The following is a 24,538-nucleotide window of genomic DNA, read 5'->3' as shown; positions in this document are numbered from 1 at the left end:
AGGCATATGAAAAAAAGATGAGTGGAGATAGTAGGAAGAATGTTGCAAAAAAGCATTTAAAATGGAAAATGCATTGACAAAAGCATTTAAAATGCAAAATGCAAAATGGTTTTTAGAAAAGCATTTAAAATGCAAAATGGAAAATACCCATTTTGCATTTTGCATTTCCATTTGAAATGGATTTATTTTAAATAAAGCACATCTCTGGATATAATACCTCCAGTTGTTTAACATACAAGCTCTCAGCAGGGTGTCACATGAGAAAAAAAGGTTTAACTAACGGGAATCTAAGCAACATAATAATATTTTTATACTGTTCGCGTGTTTTCTTATAATAGTTCATCCCCAGAATTCGCAAATTAAAAAAAATGGTAATCGGATAAAACAGAACATGAAAAATTGTTATTATTCAATGAGAAGGCAGTCCTCCCACCCTTGCTCCCTCTGAAGTTAAATTTTTGAGTGTAACATTTGATAGAAAGCTTAAATAGGCCTGATATAAAAAAATTAAATTAAATAAAATCTCGCATTCACTTTCATGTACTACAATCAGAGCTTGAACTAAACCTCTTCCTGCCATCTGCAAAAATTTTGAGTCTCTCTCAGATATTCAAATTATCTAAAATGATCTTCTTCCCTTTTACAAATTAAAATATAGTCACGTCACCCTATCCCCTACAATTTTAGTAGGGATCAGCATCCTTAAAAGCCATTCTAATCTCCCAGCCCGTACTGTCAATAATATGTTCAATGACATTATTTCATCTGAATGGCCCAACTCATCTTTTTTTTTTACTGGTGGCTCCAAATCTCCAGACTCTCCTAACTGAGATATGTATAGGTATTAGCGTTTACCACCATAATTCGAATGATAGAATATTTCATTCAATCATTTCATTCGATTTCAAACCAATTTTGTGCATTGCAATAATTGAATCTCTCAAATATATAGCCAAAAATAATTTTCCTGCAACATTCCCTTGTTCTCTCTGATTCTATCAGTTCTCTCCAAAAACTTAAATCCAGTCCTCTTCTTCATCCCGAGGATCACTTTGTATGCTTTATTCGAGTGCTGATACCCTCCATTCAAAGCTCTGGTAAAACCGTAACTTTTATATGAATTTCTGGACCTGTTGGCATCTTGGGTAATGATATTGCGGAAACCTTGGCAAAACAAGCAGCATCCAACCCTATTGTTGCCCTCGTAAACCACTTTCCCCTATCTGAATCTTTTTCCATCCTCAAAGATAGATCTCACAATGTTAGGTCTGAGTATTGGCACATTGCTGGTCAATCCAAGGGAGCCTGCTATGCCTCAATACAAAGGACTGTCCCATAATAACCGCGGTTTCAACAATTCCCCCATATCTCCAAAAAGGAAATTTCCTCACTTAATCGAATGAGGATTGGACATTGTTCCGATCCTTCTCACCTTTTTAAAATTCATGTGCTTGACTTCCCAGATTGTACCTTCTGTGCTCTAGAAGTGTGAACTTTAGATCACATATTTTTTGGCTGTCCCTCTCTAAATAAATATTCTCTTTTCTATCAAGCCTTATCTAAAATTGCCTCCCCTCCATTCAACATCTCATCTCTTCTATGTCTGAATTTGACTCCGATCTTCCATATACTTTTAAAATTTGCCAATTTAAACAAAAATAATATATGAATTCACCTTCCCTTTCTCCATAATTTGAAATAATGGCCTAGAACACTCTTTAAGGGTGAAAGCTAGAAACATTTGGAAAAAAAATGAGAAGGCAGCATTCTGCTGACGCTCTCATATCTGATTTCATAAGTTTAACAGTATTGAGTCGTTTTAAATTTTGAAATAAGTTAATAATTTCTTCTCTCCAAATAAAAATCAAATCTAACTTTAAATTAGTGGCATCGATGAAATGTTGTGGAAGTTTGTTTTACGCTTCCACATTCTATTTTTAAGGAAATGTTTCCTAGGATTGGAAGCAAAACGTTTGTTTTTTTTTTGAGTGTTCAAAGAGAAATTCATTTTTTTGGTAGTGAAGATTTCTTGGATGCCAGGACACTACCCCCGGGGGTACGTGATATTGCTTGAAGGGGCGCACGCATGCACTATACACACACTGTGCAGTAAGCACATTTTGCTGCAAGTAGTACACGGGGCTCTTTTTCGAAGGGACACTAGAGGAAAAACTAACTGGGAACCACTGATCTATACCCTAGGCTTATATTTGAATATTTCTATACTTCATATTTGGAAAGCATATTCGAGTAAAAGTCGCACAAATGTTAGGTCGCATACAGGTTAGGTTAGGTTAGGTTAGTAGAGTTATTCATCAATTTTCTTCAATGTTCGGTTTTGACATAGAACTGAAAAAAATAAATGAAATAATTATAATATGTATATTACCCGATAATGTTGCAAAATTGCCTGATCCGGTGGCACACTCAAAGCTCCACTCCCCGACATGAACTCCCACACGAAATGGTTCCCGGCCTCCAGAACCCTCTCCGGCCTGCAGATATACTTGCTCCTCTGCTTGTGTGGGTGCAGCTTCTGCCTCCTTCTAGTCTTCCTCTGGGTGATGAGCGAGGCTGAGAGCTGCGGATCCCCGGCGCTGTAGGGCTCGTCCTTCCACTGCAGGTAGAAGAAGGCGTTCTGGAAGGAGAAGGCACCGGCGGACCGCGAGTCGGAGCGGGCGGACAGGGTCGCCAGCAGTGGGGGGAGCGCGTCCTCCTTGCGCGGGATGATGAACTCGTCTAGGTCGATGAGGGCGGCGAAGGCATAGTGGTACATGCTGCGGTACAGGCAGTCATTCAGTGCGGCGAATAGACCCTCGGTCCTGCAAATGAAGAAATACTGTTATTTGTAGATTCAGTTGACTACATAAATAATAGAAACATAGGGAATATGGCATAATAGTGTGCTGACTGCCGCCGAGCTACAGCCAAACTGCATAAACTGTCGCGGCAGACCCAAAGGCAGGGCGCCGCTGTACGTAGACGTGATTTGCAGTAGTATGGGTAAACGACGTTCACAATATTATTGTGCATGCGGTTTCATACTAATAATGACTCTTGGCCTACCTAATTTGTTTCTCTTATCTATGGTTGACTTGCATTACTTTGGAGTAGAAATATTTTGGCGTGTCGATGTGTGTATTGATGTTTATTTAAACCAAATGGTTAAGCCCGTCCCTGAATACACCGCAGAGGTTTTTTCTCCATTGTATGTTACAGTTTTGATTGTTTGTCAAGCAAGTGACTGCTATTACCTTATTTCCTTCTGCGATAGCATGTTGAGCTGCCAGGGCAGTAGCGAGAGCAGACCCTGCTGGTGGTAGTGCTGCAGCACGCATGCAGCCTGACGCCCCACCGTGTGGTTGTACATTACAAAGTGCGTGGCGCCCAGCACCGTGTTCAGTTCCACAAACTCCATCAGCTGGACCGGCCTGGAATGAACATGACAGATAATAACATGACAGATAATATGGAACAGAGGGACTTGTGAAATTAAAATAAAATGTGTAAGGTTTTCTTGTTCTGTTGCCCTTTCTAATGGGAAGATTGGATATCATCAGGGCAATATTAAACTTGCAGCCAGCAAGCTGCAGCCGAGGATAAATATCTCGTAATTTCACATGTACCAGTCACATAGGTTTCAAAGCCATGATGATTCAAACTCCACACAGTAGGCCCTGAGGCCCTTTTGGGAATGCTGTGTGGAGGGTATTAAGGATTTTTTCTTTTTTCTTTCAACATCAACATAACAATGTCAGGTTGTAACATAGAACGTTGTTGTGATGTGGTCCATACTCTCTTTCATACTGTTTCACTGCGTGATCTCCAGCGGCCAGAAAGTATTAAAATAGCCAAATATTGAATTAATATCTAAAAAGAGTCAATGTAGGCAATCGCATATCGAGAGCTTAAAAGTAAAAACTTATCTACAAAATGCAACTTTACAGGACTCTTCAGAAATTCTTTCCCCCTTGTGTTGCCTCAATATTAGAGGTAGATTGCTTGAAAGAGAATCGCAGTATTGTAATGTGCATTAAAAGCGTATTCAATTTAAATTTAAAAAAATATATAACTAGCAGATAAAAACCTGATGCCGAGGGTTTTTTGCTGCTAGGCCCTACATTTGATTGGCTTTGCCCAATTTAGTAAATTTCCCTGATAGTAAAGTTTTGACCCTTATTTTTGAAGTATGTACAACAGTACCTATTCTTTTTTATATCCAATTAAAAAACATTTATGATTACCTACATAATGCATGTGCGTCATATGACTTTGTTAATTTGATATTCATTGAACGAATGAAAACTAATTACTAATTAGGAAAGAACTCCCGATCTAGAAATTAACTGCAAATCAGAACTGAAGAAATGAAAGAACCTGAAAATGTGTATTTGACATAAAATTCGAGTTTCTCCCCCCTAACCTCCCCTATATCAATTTTAACGAAATCGGTTTGAGAGCTCCCAAAATTGTAAGATATCATTTACCAGTTTTATAAAAGTAATAATATATAATTTTATGTGGATACATTTTTTTGTTTATAAGCTGAGGTCAAATTTTTAAATTTTATAAAGCCAAAAAGAACCGATTCAGGCTTGGAAAAAGAATATCAGGAGATCCAGTGGCAGCAAAGAGAGAAAACTGGGGAAAAAAGAAGTAAGTTATTTGTCTTTTTGATATGTGAAGTTTGTAGATTTTTTTAATGTTGGAAAAATTTAGATCCTGGAAATATTTTGCTACGGAAAAATTGCTTTCAGGAAAATGGGGAAAAAATTTGTGTCAAAATGGGTAGGGAAATAATGTAAAAGTTTTTGAAACTGAGGAATTCTATGTTTTGGACATATTCCTTTTGCCATTTTCTCATCGGGGATGCTGTTCGAAAACTTCAAGAGTTCTTTTTGAATATAACATACGTGATAACATATGCGCGACTTCCGTTTACAACATCCAATCAAACTGTACAGTCATTAAGATAACCCCATTGTTGAGCATGGTTCAACGATGAGGTGAATTTTTTAAAGAGATCTTTACGAATTTCAATAATGTTTTTTTTATTCAATCCCTTTTAGCTAAACATATATTTTTTAATTCAGATATCTGAACAAACATACATCTGAACTTAACTAAATCATAATTTATTTTGGTTTTATTATCATTTAGTATTCCTTTTTTCTTAAATTTTTTTAATATCCATATATTTAATTGAAATTTCTAACTTCAAACAAAATATCTCTTATATTGGGACAACACATCACTTGTAAAATGTCGAGTATCTTGAAAAGTTGCAGTTTTATAGATAATGTTGTTTGACTTTAAACCCCCACTTTATAATCCAATGTGTGATGATTACCTATTGTAAGTGAAGTGAAGCGGTTTGACGCAGACCACCAGGCTGTCGGGTGGGGGATCATTGCTGGGGGCCTGCAGCACCCGTAGCAGGTTAGCGTGAGCGGCGCGGGGGCGCGATACCACTGACACACTGAGCGGCACGGTCTGGTTCTTCTTCAGAGGGCACACTACAAAGCAGGCGCTGTAGCGCAGGTTCCAGTTCTCCCGGATCATCTGGCAAAGGAAAATAGTTCTTAAAATGGATATATGCGTATTATATTATTGCTATTAAATGAAAAACACAATTTGAAGTACATTACTTTTTTTAAATGCATACATGAAAGCTGATTGGGTTTCGGTCAACTCAATCGTCTTCAGCCCTGAAGAAGCTTGAGCTAAACTGTTTGTTTCCTTCGATATATTATTTGAGTTTCGAATATTGAAGTGTTGCCAGTATATTATGAAGTCACAGAGAACTCGAATAAATTGCTCCACAGATAAGTGGTAGCAGGGCCGGACCTGTGTGGACGTAATTGGAAAAGTCCACTCTGGGCGCCGACTTGCCAATGTGCCAAGGCGCCAAGAAGCCAAGGATCTAAGGAGCTAAGGCGCTGATAATACAAACACGTTATACAGCGCCATTGAGGTTTTTCTAGCGTAAGGCGCCATTTGGGGCTCAAGGCTGGCCCTGAGTGGTAGTGATATCATCTCTTACAAGTACCTAACTGAAATATGAATTGATTTTGCTATGCAGGAGAGTATTTTCAGATATTTTATAGATTGTGTAATACTATGTTATGAACAAAATTAAATAAGATAACGTTGATGTTTTTTTAAGTCAGATAGATATAAAAATTGAGTGTTCAATTGAATGCATTATTATAAAATAGTACTTATTAGATTAAGTAATGGCGCATTCCTATCTCGTCTATTCTATGTATAATGTATTTCATAGAATCTATGAAAAAAAAAAAATTATTTGAAATACATACATATGACAGATTTACAGAAGAAAAATATGGGGTTCTAAAAACCAACTACAATAAAATGTTTTCTTTTTAACGTAACTACCCAATGCAATAGAGAATAACCGTTTCTCGTGTTTGATTTGGGGAGTAGTGCCATTACAGTATACATAAGGTAAAGAAAAGATAGAAAGTTTTTATTTATTTAGTAAGAAATAAACAAAATTTATATAGCATGATAACAAAAGTATAGATAATGAAATAGACTAATATAGCAGTTACTAAATTAGATACACAGTTAAATGTAAATAAATTTAAGAATATGAATTAATAATTAATATAATAATAAAGCATATAATCAAAGATACAAATCAAATTGATGATTTGTGTAGAAAATGTTTGGCTTTTCCGGAAACTATAGAACATATTATATCGGGATGTTCTATATTAGCACCGTCCGAGTATACATTTAGGCACAATCAAGTTTTAAAAATAATTCACCAAAATTTGGTAATTAAACATAACTTGATTGACTGCCGTAATGTAGTACCATATTATGAATACGAACCAAATTCATTTTTAGAAAACGAATTTTATAAAATATACTATGATAAAACTATACTAACAGACCGAGCGATTAGTCATAATAGACCCGATATAGTTTTACATGACAAAATTAAAAAAATAACTTATATCATTGATGTCGCTATTCCAAATTCCTGTAATATTCAAAAATCTGTTAGTGAAAAAATAAGAAAATACACAGATTTAGGAAATGAAATAAAAAGAATTTGGCATTCTCAGACTATAAAAATATTACCATTCGTTATTTCGGCTACTGGCATTATACCTAGCTCTCTAATTAAAAATTTAGGCGTATTAGATCTATCAAAAAAATTATATATAAAGATGCAAAAGTCGGTCATTTTGAATACATGTAGGATAACAAAAGATTTTTTAAATATTTATGTTGAGGGATCAGTAGGATTTATAGGCCCTGTTAGAAGTTCTACCGAGCCGAACCCTCTGATATGAAAATATCTGGAGTCGGTGAATTATTTTCCCATTTGATCTCTGGTGAATTGACGTGTTGTTCTTGTATTGTTTTGTATTTATTTTGCTTATATAATGCACTTACATAATGTTGATTGACTAGATGATCATTTGTGGAAAAGTGAGTGGAAGGGTTAAGTTTTTCCTTTGGGGAAGATTTAACCCGGACAACTAAATCGGAAGTTAAAAAATAATTAATATAATATTTTATTTATTTAATAAATAATATTTAAATAGATCATGATCAAGTAGGTCCCAATAATCCCCCCTCGTTTGGGGTTTTGGAGTAAACAAAAACGTTATTATCTAACCTTCGCTGGATACTTATTGAAATTTAATGCTTATTTGAAATGTGATGTTAGTTTTGATTACTGTTGCACGCTTTGCATTTTGAAATTTATGTGAATAATATTATTTATGTACTTGCGTACTTCCTTATGTCGTTAAAATTGTACTAACTTATCTATTGGTGACTTTTTACTACTTACTACTGTTGTGAAGAGATTTTATTATATAGAGGCAGTGGTTTCTCACAAAATATACAAAAGTGTAAGATGTAACATATTATTGTAAGCCAAAAAAGTTTCTATTGGGTAGGTACTTACTTTAACCTTTGCTGGAACGGTTGTAGAGTGATTGGCCGAGTACCAGAATCTACACCAAACTCTCTCAGGCCCACGGGTCTTGGTGGCTCCAATGAGGCGTATTATTCGACCAATGCGCCGCTCATAAAAGGCCGAGTATACCAGGAATTTATATCTGAAAATAAATACAAAACCGTTAGGGTTTGATTGACTTCCTAACATTGTGGACTGAGACAGAACATTGAAGTCAAAAAAAGAAAAAGTCTGGGAAAAAAACACCTAATCTACCCTAACATGCAAACGTAACCCAGCCTAATTGATAATTTAACGATGTTCTGTTTCGTAACTGTTTTTTTTGTTCGGTTACTGTCTGGGATATCTCACTTTTCCAATTTTGTAGTTCATTTGGTATCTTTATGGGCATTTTTAATATACTTATGTAATTAATTTCGTATGACACAATATTACCTCCATATTATTTTATCGTTTGTCAAGTCATTAATCATTACAATCCTAACTCTTTATATTATCATAAAATAACACTTATATATTTTTATGTTCCTCCTTAACCACTAGCTTTTAGCACAACTTATGGAGATTTAAATAAAAAAGTTGTTTGAGTATTTAATATTATTACGATCAAATACTTGGATAATATTGTTACGTACTTATCCACGTTTTCAAACTTTGAAAAAAATATCAAAAATACACATCAAATGTCAATGCAGTAACTAACTTTTCATTTGCCCTACCAGAAATGTTTTTTGTTTGGGTTTCTGTAAGAAAATTTTTAATCTCAGTTCCATTTGAAGGCCCTTTCTTCCTCGGCCCCATGCACTGTCTAAAATTTGTCTTATTCTTATTCTCTACAGAGTAGGTTTTAAATGAAAGGTAATAGGAAGTAGGTACACTCGATTATCGCACACATATCAGCTGAGCATCGGATTGGCGCCACCTCACCTCATTTCACTAGCTTGTCCCGAGGCGAGGCCATACCGTTAAGATGCTGATTATTGATATGCGTGCGATAACCTTTATGCATCGACCAATGGAATGCTTCGTCGTGTATATAATTTATTTTATTAGTGTTTCTACCAAGCGATTTATCATACATTCACATTATACCCTGTATTCATTACATTCATCTTCCGCTTAAATGCTTTTTGGTATTTATAAATCTACCCAGGGTTATCAGGCAAACGGTATGCCATATTCAAAATCATTTGAAATGCAAAATGGAAATGGGTCAAAACTTTTCCTTTGAAAATGCAAAATGCAAAATGGTTTTTAGAAAAGCATTTCAAATGCAAAATGCAAAATACCTATTTTCAAAATGCATTGAAAATGCAAAATGGCTCCTCAGGTCAAACAATCAAAATAAATATGGAATTTTTAAACAATTTTGTCATTTAATAATGGACATCAATGTAGAACAAACATATTACATGATGGTAAATCTACGGGACTAATGTTGCCAACGTAAAAACATAGAAACTGCTATCTAACATTTAATATTACAGCGTCATGGCCCCGTGTTCAGTATTTTAATCAGTATTTTTTGTAATGGTATCACTCAATTGCCAGGGCTCCTACCAGGAAGCAACTTAACAAATGTAAATTATCTCTCATAGGGGCCGTTCAAGTATTAAGTAAGCAGATTTATTACAATTATTTACCCCCTCTTCCCCCTTGTCACCAAAAGTAAGCAAAGCTCTTACCCCCCCTCCCATGCTTACGTAAAAATTGGAACCTATATGCATTTTTCTGTTAATATATTCTGTTTTTTTATTGATTCATAAGCAGCACTTATAAAATAGACTTAGGATAGAGGACTTTAATGCACATAATATTCATTTAAACAAACTTTATTGACACGGTGGGAATCCCCGAATATGTATTCGGTTTTCAAACATAGACAATGTGTGGGTTGCCAATGTGTAAAAAAAAATAACTACTGCTGAGCAGTGCTGACGTAATCACTATCTCGACCCCCCCACCCCCCCATGTCATCAAAAATAAGCAAAGCAAAGACCCCCCTGCCCCCCTATAGTGCTTACATAATACTAGAACGGCCCCATAGCGAGGTTGAGGACCGACTGATATTTGGGGCTTTGAAAAAAAGATGAGTGGAGATAGTAGGAAGAATGTTGCAAAAAGCATCTAAAATGGGAAATGCATTAATAAAAGCATTTAAAATGCAAAATGGTTTTTAGAAAAGCATTTAAAATGCAAAATGGTTTTTAGAAAAGCATTTAAAATGCAAAATGGAAAATACCCATTTTGCATTTCCATTTGAAATGGATCTATTTGAAATAAAGCACATCTCTGGCCATATTATTATAGGTACCTGCTTACCCACAATTCAACCTCTATTATTTATTGAAGTTGAGTATTTTTTTTGCTTAATCGTTTTATAATGTATTCATAGAAACAAGGGAGATGGGCCATGACCCATTATTAGTTCAAGCGCCCTTGAGGTGATTTTCTCACGAAAACGTGGCAATACAAATAATATAATCATTATTATAGTATAAAACCACGCGCACAAAAGTGTCGACAACATTGTTTATTCATACTACAAGCCAAAAGCTAACTTTCATTGGGTCCGCTACTTTAACAGTCCGTGCAGTTTAGTCGTAGCTCGGCGACATCCAGCATTATTCCACGTCAAATCTTCCTTGTTTCTATTAATTGTCTATGCATTTAGGTAAGTACTATTATATACATTTTTTTTAATTTGTAACCGGATAAAACATAAGAGTGATGAAGCAACAAGATAAAATAATTGGTTAGGTTAGATTTCTTTTCCCTTCACCTTTTTTATAATATGTTCTGTTCTGTTTTGTTATGGAACCGTCAGCAGGTTATAGGCCACTTTGATAATTACCTCGTGCCCCCAACAGGCTGCCACATGGCGTCTGGGGGGGTGGTGTTGGTGGCTAGGGGCGGGGGCAGCTTCTCCTCGGGGGCAGGGTACACGCCCCGGCGCGCCTTGGTTCCCTTCCCGCCCGTACCCACGCGGACTCCTAAATAATCTTCCGCCTGCAATGGAGATACAAGTATTATTAAATATATTCAAACTACCCGTAACTACGGAGTGTAGAGTGTAAAAAAAAATGATCTGCATAGTTTCACTTTTAAAAATGGTGCGAAAAACTAAACAGTAAGTTCGTTCGGCGGCACAGTGCCAAATATGAACCCCCTGTGAAGACGGTGAGATAGTGCAGGAGAGACTTCTGAAGACGCCTGGGGACTAACGACTAAGTAGCTCAGTCCAGCCGACAGGGCCACAAGAGAGCGGAAGATCAGGGTCGAAGGGGGCTCCCCTTTCACCGCTAGCGCTATGTCTGTGCTACGGCTGGCTCACCTGGAACTGCTCATGGTCCGAGGATCCAGAGGATTGGCGACGAATATCTAGGGACTTGAGCCAGCAAAGAACATTGTCACCCTGAGGTTTAATCACGGAATAAGGTGTTTACAGTTTGGTGGGCTAGCTCACCTGGAACTGCTCATAGTCCGGCCTGTCCCGGCCAGTGATGGGCGGGGACTTGGGCACGGCAGGCTGCACGAGCAGCAGCTCTGTGAACACGATGAGCCCGAACACGCCGAAGAACATGACCACGATGAAGAAGCTGGCTCGGGCACGCTCCCGTGCGCGCGCGCGGCTTCCCGCACCTCGCGCGCCCATCGCCCCATAACCGGTGACCTGCAAAAACAATATAAATCATCTTTATTCTGCGCCGTGTATCTTTTTCTTTTCAATTCAAGCAATGTCCGCGGTTTTAGTGGTTGTCCTAGCTAGAAGAAAAAGCGATGTTTTTTTTAATACTCATGCTCACGTTCCCACCCCCAGTAGTTTAATTTTATTTTGTAGACCTTTGATAAAATGCAAGATCCATTTTGCCGCCCCGAGATGCGTCACCCAGGGGCGCTTGCCTCATTTATCCCCCCCCCCCAAATCCGGCACTGTGAATATAATATACATAATCAGAGATGTGCAAAATGGGTACCCAAAACCATTTGAAATGCAAAATGGAAATGGGTCAAAACTTTTCCATTTGAAAATGCAAAATGCAAAATGGTTTTTAGAAAAGCATTTCAAATGCAAAATGCAAAATACCTATTTTCAAAATGCATTGAAAATGCAAAATGGTTTCTCAGGTCAAACAATTAAAATAATTATAGAATTTTTAAACCATTTTGTCATTTAATAATGGACATAAATGTAGAACAAACATATTACATGATGGTAAATCCAAAAACACCACGACTACAGATTATGAAACCACAATTTTGCGCGGGACTACTGTTGCCAACGTAAAAAAATAGAAACTGCTATCTAACATTTAATATTACAGCGTCATGGCCACATGTTCAGTATTTGAATCAGTATTTTTTGTAATGGTATAACTCAATTGCCAGGGCTCCTACCAGGGAGCAACTTGACAAATGTAAATTATCTCTCATAGCGAGGTTGAGGACCGACTGATATTTGGGGCTTATGAAAAAAGATGAGTGGAGATAGTAGGAAGAATGTTGCAAAAAAGCATTTAAAATGGAAAATGCATTGAGAAAAGCATTTAAAATGCAAAATGCAAAATGGTTTTTAGAAAAGCATTTAAAATGCAAAATGGAAAATACCCATTTTGCATTTTGCATTTCCATTTGAAATGGATTTATTTGAAATAAAGCACATCTCTGTACATAATACGGGCGTAGGGTCATGCCTCACCTACATGGGGCACGGGGAACACAAATCGTCTTGCATCATTCCAGAATGCCACACTTAGAAGATACACCAAAAGCCAATGGTTTGTCCGAAATAACATCATAAATTCAGGCACGAAAATCCCCCCACTGAAAACCCACATGGTAGAATTAGCCAAATCCTTCTATTCGAAACTTCCTATGTCCAGTGTCCAGTCTCTATTACATTCCCCCCTTGATGAGTGGACTCAAATAAAAAAACTACATAGCAACCAAATATACAAAAATATAGTATTAAGTCACAAAATAAAAATAAAAAACCTTTATTTATTTTTAAATTAAATTTTAAAAATAAAAAAAATATATATGTAAATACCTACAGAGAAAAAAAAATATACAAAAAGATAGTATTTCAGCCCTATAAGTTGCGATAGGCAGCCCACTCATCGGGTAGAAAAAAACCATCCCTCAGGTACTTACCTCATCTCAGTTCATGATACATGGAGATTGATTTCCCCGCAACTCAGAATTTTAAAATAAGATTATTAGGAAAAGTAGTAGGATTTTTCATATTTACACATCACTTAAAAATATACGGCACATGATACCTACCATTTTTGCAAGTAATTATTTTTGGTATGGAGAGTTTCAATGATCGACCTATAAATACGAACTGTACGCGTCGGCAGTATTCAATTGTGCATGGCAACTCGACTTTCAACAAAAATTCAATGCACCAGAATGCAGTTTACCAACATTATGGACTATCCTATTTAAGGTTGTTATCGGCAAGGCGGTTGATTTATGACTGCCGATAGTGACTTATGTTTGTACGACAGTGCGTAATCAAATATTAGCAACTCTCAGACGAAAATTTAAAACAGAAAAACTTTAAGAAAAAAGAATTGAACCCAGGACCTCAGCCTTGTCGGGGCTTTGCTCTTACCACTGAGCTAATCTGGCCACATTTCCTTAGGTCATTTTTAACTGTATCCATACTTCGACTAAGAACTATCAACATCATCTTCATTTTTACTTTTATATTTTTCTGTTTCAAAATTTCGTTTGAGAGTTGCTAATATTGTCTTCAATGATTAAATATTACAATTTAAGGTTTTACTACCTATTCCCGATGTTTTTATTTATTTATTTGTTTGTTTGTCTATCTGTCTGACTGCTTGTTTTTTTCTGTTGGGTGGAAGATTTTTTTGCAGCAACATCAATAGGCAGTGACATTTTTTTTTAAATCACGGACAGTTAAAAGTTTTTTTATATAAATATATCGTAGTTCAGAATTCAGTTTTAGTCCTAAATCAACATGCTGAAGGGATTCGTCACAAATTGTTTCAAAATAATCGATGGATTTACATTTCAGACTGTCACTTCCGTAAAAAATTGCAATCGAATAAGTATTTCATATAAAACAACGCTGGAATGCAAAGGAATCAGGTTATTACAGAGCAATATCTTGCGGCGTAGCTATTACAGTATATCTTTAAATCTGCCACTGCATAATCATATGTACCTTGTATAATTTGTACAGCGCCGTTTTCATGACAAAAACATCTTTAGCGCGCTTTATTTTATATTTGATAAGTACCCCGATTGCTTGAGCCCCTTCACAAACCCAGGGCCCTGTCGGCCTGGTGATTTATACCCCCCTGAACCGGCCTCTATGCGGTCCTGTCTATGGGGGTGAGTTCCGTTTTCTACATAAATATATAGACTATCCAAGAAAGGATAAGCGTCGCATAGCGTTGATGTAAGATAGCGTGAACGTAAAATCTTAAAGATAAATACAAAATAAACCCCCTAAACTAAAAAAATAATCCCTAATTTTAATTAATGCAAAATTACACTAGATTTCCTTTTTACACGGTGATTTGTTCCACGCAACACCGTGTAAAAAAGTATTCTATAAAACTATACCCGTATAAAAATAAATTAAGGAAATCAAAAGATAAAATTCATTATTGTATCATAATTTTCTTTTAAAAATGACTAAACTTGAAAATCGTAACAAAACGCGGGATAATAGACGAATCCGTTTACGCACATTTGGTATGACGTCAAGGAATGTAGCACCGTGTTATTTCGAAACCATGTTATTTCGAAACCGTGTTATTTCGAAACCGTGAGAATAATACGTTAATTCTCCACTCCTATATCCATTTTAATATTACAACCTGTTCCAGAAGGCTGAGTGGGGCGATCGGCAGGGTGGGTCCCGTTAGCCTGATACGGACGCATTGCATTATGGGGCGCAAATCACTGCATCGAGAAAGGAAAAGTTTTGAAAATATTTTAAGCATCCCCCAAATATCTTGCGCCCTCGTATACGTATCAGGCTTCGGCATATACTTTACGGGGGGAAAACGCATTGGGCCGCTCGTAAGCTCGTGACAGACTGGTCCGACAAGTTTGGTTGAATTCCGAAACGAAAGATATCTTTAACTTTTAACAATATAATATTATTTGTTGGTAAATCTAAATTAATTTCCTCGCACTTTGTACATACGAGTCGATTTAATGTAGTTTTTTAATAGTTACAATGCAGTATATATACTGCAGTGAATGTTAGATAAAGCAGGGGACGCCCGAGGAAGACCTCTGCACTGGAATAATATACGGAGTCAAATTCAAGTCGATATAATGTAGTTTTTTTAACAACACATCTGACAAAGGTTTTGTACAACATGATAAATGTGCCTAAATTATTGAAGTCTTTTGAAACTCTCAAAACAAATCCAAGAGTCTTAAGAGCCTTATTGATAATGTTATTAATATGATACACAAACGTTAGTTTGCTATCGAACAATATACCTAGGTCAATAATTTCACTGACGCAATTTAAGTTTTTATCATAATGTATATTGAAAAAATAACCTTTAATAACTTTTAACCAATGTCGAATTTGGCAGCCACAAATGGTAAATTTCAGGAGTGTTTAGAAAAAGAATCAAATTGGAAACAATTTCATTGATTGGAAGGAAAAGCGATTTCAGTAGATTAATAATGATGTTATCGATCTTGCTTATCAAAATGCGGGAATACCCCGAGCGTCTCTAGCTCGCCCGCGCCGCCAATTTGCCGAGACAAAAAATTCAACAACAAATGGATGCGTTCTAAAATTAAACGACATGCGAATCTTAATAATTTATTTTAATTTTTTACCTATATGACCTTTAGTAGTGCTTTACTTTAGTTGATTTTATGTACTTATATAAAATTTATATTTTTTACCAAATTTTGCTAAATGTTAGGTTACTTCTGAGCTCGCGGCCCCACGGCGGCCGGGGCCCAGGCCCCCGCGGGGCCCGTGGTATTTTGCCAGCCCTGCCACCCTATAGTTTCGCCACTGGGTAGGTACCTACTAAGATAAAAAATTCAGAGCAAATATTTCAAGGTTCCTAGAATATGTGAACCTAGCTCCTACTTGCAGTCACATTTTACACTTTCATCAAATCGTCAATCAAAGCCATTTTGACGTTTTCTACTTGATCCCGCCCTTGGTCCTGCCGATTCTCGGCCCGTCAGCATTTGACCAAAGTTAAAGTTAATTTATTTGATAATTACAGAGTCCTTGGGGATATTTTTCACAGAATGGAGCAACAAATTCATCAAGATTAATGGTTATCAAAATTAGATTAAACGCTGACGGACCGAGAACCGGGGAGAGACGCGAGCTTAAACAACTAGGCCTAATAATAAAAATATACCTGCATAACTTCAACGTTTATTTTTTCCTGTGGTGTTCACGGGTATGTATGAATTGCATCGCTTGCTACTAAATTCAACTAGGCAAAGTTATTGATTGAAAAATTGCATCGCTTGCTACTAAATTCAACTAGGCAAAGTTATTGATTGAAAAATGTAGGTTGTTCGAAATTTTTTCAATATTATTGACAAAACATGACAAGCGGCTTATTTAATTTGGTAAAATTTATTAGCTGCCGTAAATTGTGGTGAATATGGTCCTGTCTTTGAGAGCTCAGTTGTATTTACTGTGAATACCGCAGAAGAGTCCCAACTGCTCCCTGCTGACCGAAGCCAGTGAGACTATCCCTAATTTGGGGTGCTTGTGAGGCTGAAGGAGAAAGGGGGAAATGTTGATGTTACAATGGAAACATTAGCGGTACGCCCCTACGGCTTGTACTAAATTTAAGTACCTACATAATCTTCACTAGCGGAAAACCGGTGTGCGGAAGCAGTAACAGCTTTAGAACATTGAGTTCTGGTTTCATAACGTATTCACGTCTTTGTATAGCATTTCTAGAACAACGTAACTATTTTCATTTTGCAATTTCAGTTTTCATGACCCATGGAGATATAAAATATTCAATTAACTGTCATGCTATCAAATCTTTTCAATCAATATTAATTTAATCTAATTCTACCTTATTTGCACTATAGAAACTTATGTACTTGTATCTCTTGTTTACTTGCTTACTTACTCTCTAATGTCATTTCACAATCAAATGCCACATATATTTGTAATTCTTATTTTTAAATATTTCTACGATTTTAACTGTGACATGTTATCATTGTTTATGGTATATTTATACCGTTGATATTAAATAAATAAAAAAGAAAACTAGACGCCATATTGTTGGTATTAACCACCTAATCAAAATTTCAAGAAGATCACAAACTCAGCTACCAGGTACATGTTTTTATGGTAAGTTTATGAATAAACCGATTTCATGTTTATCAAATGATGTACAGAGATTGAAATAACCCAATCTAAATGGTGCCAAAATAATTATACTTAGGTTTTTAATAATCGCTTTTCAAGGCGACTAACTATCCAAAAATATGGATTTATACCACAGATTAAAAACGTCAGTGACTTCTACGAATAGTGTGATTATATTTAAAATTTAATACCTGTCATTAGATATTTTTTTAATTACCATTTTACAATGGCTGCGTGTTGCAATTCACCCCGGCCGCTTACGAACAATATTGGGTAATTAAAGTTGAGGGGGCGTTTATTCGTTTATTGACGAGTGAGATGGGAAAAGCGATAATACTGCAGCTGGGAGCTTTTTATCGTAATTACGTTCGGTTAATGGATGTACAAACATTCTACATTACGTAATTCGTATAGTCAGGGCCAGCCCTGAGGCAATTGACGCCTGGCGCGAGTAAAATTTTGACGCCCCTCGTTAAAACTAGTGGACGCCTAGGTAGGTGATCACTGTTATCAATAATATTCGGGTGATTTGTATTTTTGTGTGGCGCCATTTTGGGAAAAATAATCTCAAGGCCGATGCGTTAGGAATGTTCGGTGTTACAGCGCCTTGTTGCCTTGACAATTCGGCGCTTGGAGTGGACTGCTCCAATTGCGCCCGCATAGGGCCCGGCCCTGAGTGTGGGTATTTAGAACAGGGCCGCATTTACCAATGTGCCGAGTGTGCAAAGTGCACATAAGTTCAATTTTTCCTTACCGATATTCTTTCCTGAACTGAAAATCAATTTCATGATGCCAATCTGCGGGCTTAGAAGTCGGAACGTATAGTGTGATTTGGCGATTTCAGTTTTTGTTCAAATCGGTGTATAAGAATATTTTTAAACGTGAAATAATTACCATTAAATCTCACACCAATCCGAAATCCATCAATCTGGAGCATTATTTATCAATTATTAAATGACCCACCAAACTAATCCCTCGTCAGTATTATGATGGTCGAATATAATAATAATAATAATTAGGTTATGAAAAAAATAAGTAAATTAAATATAATAAAAATAATTCAATGCTAAAAATCGTGTTTCCATAAAACAACAATTTTTTTTTCTTAGGACGGGTTGTTTCCGAGAATTTGAACAATTCTTCAAATATCAAAGCTAATTTTCAAGTTGTGTGAAAGATTTTTTAAAGTTCTGTTATTATTTAAGTTCTGTCAAGAAGTAACTAGGCTATAATAACAGAACTTGAATATGACAGAACCCGAAAATGAACGTTGAAATTTGATGAATTGTTCAAATCCTGTGAAACAACCCATCCTTAATAACGCTAATTTAAAAAAGCTTCACTGATGAAGTTTAGAATCAATAATTAAAAAAAAAAATCAAACATTCAAGAGGTAACACCATAAAGTAAGTTATTCCTATAGTTCTTGTCGGATATGCGTTATAATATTTTTTCCTAAGGATTAATTGTTCGTGAAGACAATACATATTATTTGTACAATATGCGTCTCCAACACGTTTTCTCTAACGGCAAGTAAACATGCGATCCGAACCGCGCCGAGCTGTACCTGTGAACCGTTCGATGATTTTTTAATGATCCTCGAACCACGAACCACGATCACAATATATAAGCGCCACAACAAGTTAATCTTGTATTTCTTCCATAACCCGAATGCGACGGAGTCACACTTGTTTTCTTAGCCATATTGCCAGGTTCCACATAGTCAGTTCGCCTTACTGTGATTGTACTAACAATAACCAATTTCCAAACAATGCATAAATTGGTAATACTTGGAATTCCCTGCCAGTATACCCTCCCTTAGTTTTAACTTTTAACACTGAAATTCACCTTTTTAGGCAAAATTTATTTATAAAAATGGCCTTAACGTTTGACCACTAATCAAATTTCTTTCATTTTCATTTGAAAGCATCTGTTCTTGCAATGCTATTGTGTTTAGTTATTCAGGTACCTATTTTTAGGAACCTTATACAATACAATTTTGTGATCACTAATCCCAACTCTGACTGTTTATTTTAAGACACTGTTCTATAATCATCTGTACATTTTTCTACCTCATTTCATAGTTCTGTGTTTTAAAAGGAATGCTACTAATTTTGGAACATCTGTTCTTTTAAATAACGAAAAACGCCCACTATTATTGTGCATAGGTTTTTATAATTACCTATTATTATCAGCTCTGTACTATTTATGTTAGAATGGTATGTTATGTTTATGTTATAAAATCATTTTCATATTTAGATACACTCATTTGCTGTATCGTTAATTAAATATTATAAAATAAAGTCGCTATCTGCATCTGTCTTTTTTGCACTTAGTTCTTCTAAACCATGCAACAGATTTTGACAGGGTTTTCACTATCATTTAGAGAATTTCTTCCGTAAGGTTTATATACATATAATCAGAGATGTGCAAAATGGGTACCCAAAACCATTTGAAATGCAAAATGGAAATGGGTCAAAAATTTTCCATTTGAAAATGCAAAATGCAAAATGGGTTTTAGAAAAGCATTTCAAATGCAAAATGCAAAATACCCATTTTCAAAATTCATTGAAAATGCAAAATGGTATCTCAGGTCAAACAATTAAAATAATTATAGAATATTTTAAAAAAATTGTCATTTAATAATGGACATCAATGTAGAACAAACATATTACATGATGGTAAATCCAAAAACACCACTACTACAGTTATGAAACCACAAAAAATTTGCGCGGGACTAATGTTGCCAACGTAAAAACATAGAAACTGCTATCTAACATTCAATATTACAGCGTCGTGGCCCTATGTTTAGTACCTATTTGAATCAGTATTTTTTGTAACGGTATCTCTTACAAAAATACTGATTCGAATTGCCAGGGCTCCTACCAGGAAGCAACTTGACAAATGTAAATTATCTCTCATAGCGAGGATATTTGCGGCTTATGAAAAAAAGATGAGTGGAGATAGTAGGAAGAATGTTGCAAAAAAGCATTAATGGAAAATGCATTGAGAAAAGCATTTAAAATGCAAAATGGTTTTTAGAAAAGCATTTAAAATGGAAAATACCCATTTTGCATTTCCATTTGAAATGGATTTATTTGAAATAAAGCACATCTCTGCATATAATACATGTATATTATGTTAAAAGAAAGTAGAGAAAAGTCGATTTTTTGTAATCCAGTCGTAAAAAAATATTTTCGGGCGCTTACATTGCTAACGCTGGCTAAACCTTAAGATATAAAACAAAATAATGTACCACGGAATTGTATATATCTTATAAAGGTCTATAGTAAAGTCCGCGAAGATATATGTATATCTCCCAAGGATAACCCCCAGCCTCCGTTTCATAGTTTTGTTTTTTAATCAAAATGTGACTAGTTTTATGAAAAAAATGTTAATTTTGTAGGGCCAACACCTTAATGGGTGAAAGACAAAATAAATAACAAAAAGGTTAACATTTTATACTTTTCGTGGCATTCATAAACAGCGCAGATAATTTATTTTCATTTTGCTTCCTCTGTAAAGATGAACGCCATTAAAAAACATTGTTAAAGCGCGAGTATCTACCGACCAGTTTTAACTTAATCAAGTTTCACACTAAATATTATTAGGACTTTTATAAATCAAAATGAAGACCACGATTATTATTCTGAAGGTACCTACCTAAATATTCGTTTCTCTGTAGAAATCCACACATATTTCATTTAATTCATAAAGCCAGGTATTTAAAAAAAATAAGTTAAAAGATGGTGTTTTTATTTGAATAATAAATAATAATTATACTGTATTTGAGTGGTGTTTTTAAAGTTAATAATAATATTTACACCGTTAGTAAACTTAAAAAAAAAACTTTAGTGTTCGTTCGATTAGTAGATTTTAAATAGTAGAATAGTAAATATTATTATCATCTACTATTCGAACGAACGCTGTAAGTAAACTTTAAAAACACTATTCAAATACAGAATTATTATTATTAATTATTGTATCTATTTTATCGTTTGTTTAATACGATTTAATACTTATCAGTTCCAATTTTGAAAATTAAAAATTCGTTGAACTTGATATTCATGCATTACGCATAAATATTTAGCTTCATGCATGCACCGACAACTAAAATTAGTATGTTTACATTCTAAATTCTAAACGAAGACACAAATTACATATAATAATAATTTAATTTGTGTAGAATGATTTTAGTACTTAGAAATAAATCATAACCTCACCATAAAGAGACACGAATTATAAGAACAGTTCATGTGGGCTACACTACGGTTGCAAATCAGAGTTATATTAGCCATCAACGAATAAACAAATGTATCTACCTATCAATTTTGTTGTTGAAATCTTTATGTCAGTCCCAGAGAGAGAACGTACGTGACACCATCGTTCTAGTATCTTCTGACTTTTTCGTTTTCATACAAGACGTTTCAGAAGGAAGAGGACGATCCTACCTACCTACCAGGTAAGTACGGTACTGTATATTATCTGCCAGTACAAAATATAAATAAATACTAATAAAACATATCAACATTTGTAGAAATGTATTATATATTTGTCAGAGATGTGCTTTATTTCAAATAAATCCATTTCAAATGAAAATGCAAAATGCAAAATGGGTATTTTCCATTTTGCATTTTAAATGCTTTCCTAAAAACCATTTTGCATTTTGCATTTTAAATGCTTTTCTCAGTGCATTTTCCATTTTAAATGCTTTTTTGCAACTTTCTTCCTAATATCTCCACTCATCTTTTTTTCATAAGCCCCAAATATCAGTCGGTCCTCAACCTCGCTATGAGAGATAATTTACATTTGTCAAGTTGCTCCCTGGTAGGAGCCCTGGCAATTGAGTGATACCATTACAAAAAATACTGAATATGGGGCCATGACGCTGTAATATTAAATGTTAGATAGCAGTTTCTATGTTTTTACGTTGGCAACATTAGTCCCGTGCAAATTTTTTGTGGTTTCATAATCTGTAGTCGTGGTGTTTTTGGATTTACCATCATGTAATATGTTTGTTCTACATTGATGTCCAATGACAAAATTGTTTAAAAATTCTATAATTATTTTGATTGTTTGACCTGAGAAACCATTTTGCATTTTCAATGCATTTTGAAAATAGGTATTTTGCATTTTGCATTTGAAATGCTTTTCTAAAACCCATTTTGCATTTTGCATTTTCAAATGGAAAAGTTTTGACCCATTTCCATTTTGCATTTCAAATGGTTTTGGGTACCCATTTTGCACATCTCTGATATTTGTACAGCGCCCTTGAGGTGATTTTGCACAATAACGGCGGTATACAAATCATCCAAATATTATTATTATTATTATGACCGTCGATGGCGTGTGTACGACCTCTCTCTGGGACTACTGTAATCTATAATTACCGTTATTTTTTGTTTGATTAACTATTTCGCCGTTTTCAAATAACTAACTTATATAGTTAGATTCCGACAAGATTCGAGTTGGTATAATATATTTACCATACATAGGTAAGTACGTAAACAAAATTACAAACATTATTTTATATCCCAGTTAGATAACATAAATAAAATAAAAGATAATATATGAAAACAAGTTTAAGAAATTTTATCACACTTTCGACTCCTGTGGAATGTAACTTAGGGATCACTGATTCACAGAACACATTTACATGATTACAAAAATGTATGTAAACCCGTAAACATAACGTCAGAAAGTCTATTTAAACAATGATAATTATTTCATGGCCCAGTGCTTACACGTATTTTTCAATGCTAAAATAAACAGTTGCTAAAATATATTTATGCATAATAGGCCGTATTTATGACTGAGATGACATTGTTTTGAATTTGGGTCACTTGTTCAGTGCCAGCTCAAGGAAACAATATAATATACATATATTTAATTAACTGTTTGTTACTTTGTTCTGAAACACGAAAACGAACAATTAAAAAAAAACATTATGTATTAGGTATTTGCAGACGAAGAGTGAAAACATTAATTTATTGGCTCCCTAAATTAAACAAGTTACATGATGTAATATTGTTAATATAATCTGTGTTAAAATATAAAATTAACTAAAATAAAAAGCTCTCATTCATAAGCGAGAAATATTACTTACGATTCTTTGTTATTTACTTGTACTGATTTCCTTGTATAAACATTTCGTTTTCCAGCTGTCGAAGGTATCGCCACTTTATTATAAACTCTATATTATTATGCACATCACTATAGTTAAACAGTCATTAGATGAAAATCAACAGGTTATTCATTCATTTCTATTTGAAATTAGTATTTTTATGGCAGAACCGATGGTGTTTTAACCGAGGACACTTTCACGATATAAAAATGGTTTTCGTTGTGTGTGCGCGCGCTTTCAATCGATCGCTGACGAGAACATTTCACACGAACAGGAGAATTATTTCGTGTTATCTTATGTTGTCTGTTCCACAAATTTAGATCGCAGATTAAAGAAAGGCATTAGAAACCGCAAAAATATACTTACCACTAAAAACAGGAAGTAAATACACACACTCGACAAAATTAATATTTTTATAATAGAGTTTATTTTGTTTTAGTCATTTTAAGGACGGTTTGTTTCGGAGAACTTGAACAATTCTTCAAATTTCAAAGTTAATTTTCAAGTTCTGTGAAAGATATTTTTAAGATCTGTTTTTTTTTCAGTTCTGTCAAGCAACTAGCCTATAATGATATAATAACAGAATTTGAACAGGACTTTCACAGAACCCGTAAATGAACGTTGAAATTTGATGAATTGTTCAAATTCTCCGAAACAACCCGTCCTATGTGTTTATTTGCACCGTCATTAATCACGAAATGTATAGCATTATAGCATTTTTACTACTTATATTACCGCTGATAATTCCGTTGTAATTAGTGACATATTTATGCGTTTCAAATTTTCCCTTTCGTGCATCGGGTACGAAAAAAGGTTTAATGAAGAGGGAGTAGAATACCACTGTAAATATTTATAAAATATAATACTTTACACTCGTTAGTTTTAGTGCAACTTATTTGTTTGTTACTCGGAAGGAATAGAAATGCTTTATTATCACAACACCCTACTTAATCTTTCATTCTTTCGTAGTGAAAAATAAAAACAAATGCTATACGAAATTAGAATGTACCCTTATTTTATTAAAGAGCATCTAAACCTCAAAAGTAGGATTCCACCTTATTCAAAAGTGCCTAAAAAGATA

The 24,538-nt window shown here is 34.9% G+C and overlaps 1 protein-coding gene across 1 annotated transcript in view; it reads right to left on the bottom strand.

The window, feature by feature from the left end:
* LOC149419195 (uncharacterized) overlaps positions 1-23,677 on the bottom strand; it is a 29,266-nt gene extending 5,589 nt beyond the window's left edge. The window contains exons 1-7 of the mRNA XM_089637732.1: positions 23,440-23,677; positions 11,430-11,636; positions 10,818-10,972; positions 7,952-8,105; positions 5,351-5,562; positions 3,255-3,431; positions 2,390-2,822 (exon numbers count right to left, since the gene is read on the bottom strand). Coding sequence (XP_089493858.1) covers positions 2,390-2,822; positions 3,255-3,431; positions 5,351-5,562; positions 7,952-8,105; positions 10,818-10,972; positions 11,430-11,618 — 1,320 coding nt within the window. The 5' untranslated portion in view covers positions 11,619-11,636; positions 23,440-23,677. The remainder of the gene's footprint in view (positions 1-2,389; positions 2,823-3,254; positions 3,432-5,350; positions 5,563-7,951; positions 8,106-10,817; positions 10,973-11,429; positions 11,637-23,439) is intronic.
* Positions 23,678-24,538: the final 861 nt, after the last annotated feature.

This window comes from Hesperophylax consimilis, chromosome 12 (genome assembly GCF_061612785.1).
Source record: "Hesperophylax consimilis isolate HC1 chromosome 12, BYU_Hcon_1.0, whole genome shotgun sequence".
Lineage (NCBI taxonomy): Eukaryota > Metazoa > Arthropoda > Insecta > Trichoptera > Limnephilidae > Hesperophylax > Hesperophylax consimilis.
This window is presented reverse-complemented; position numbering and strand designations above follow the sequence as displayed.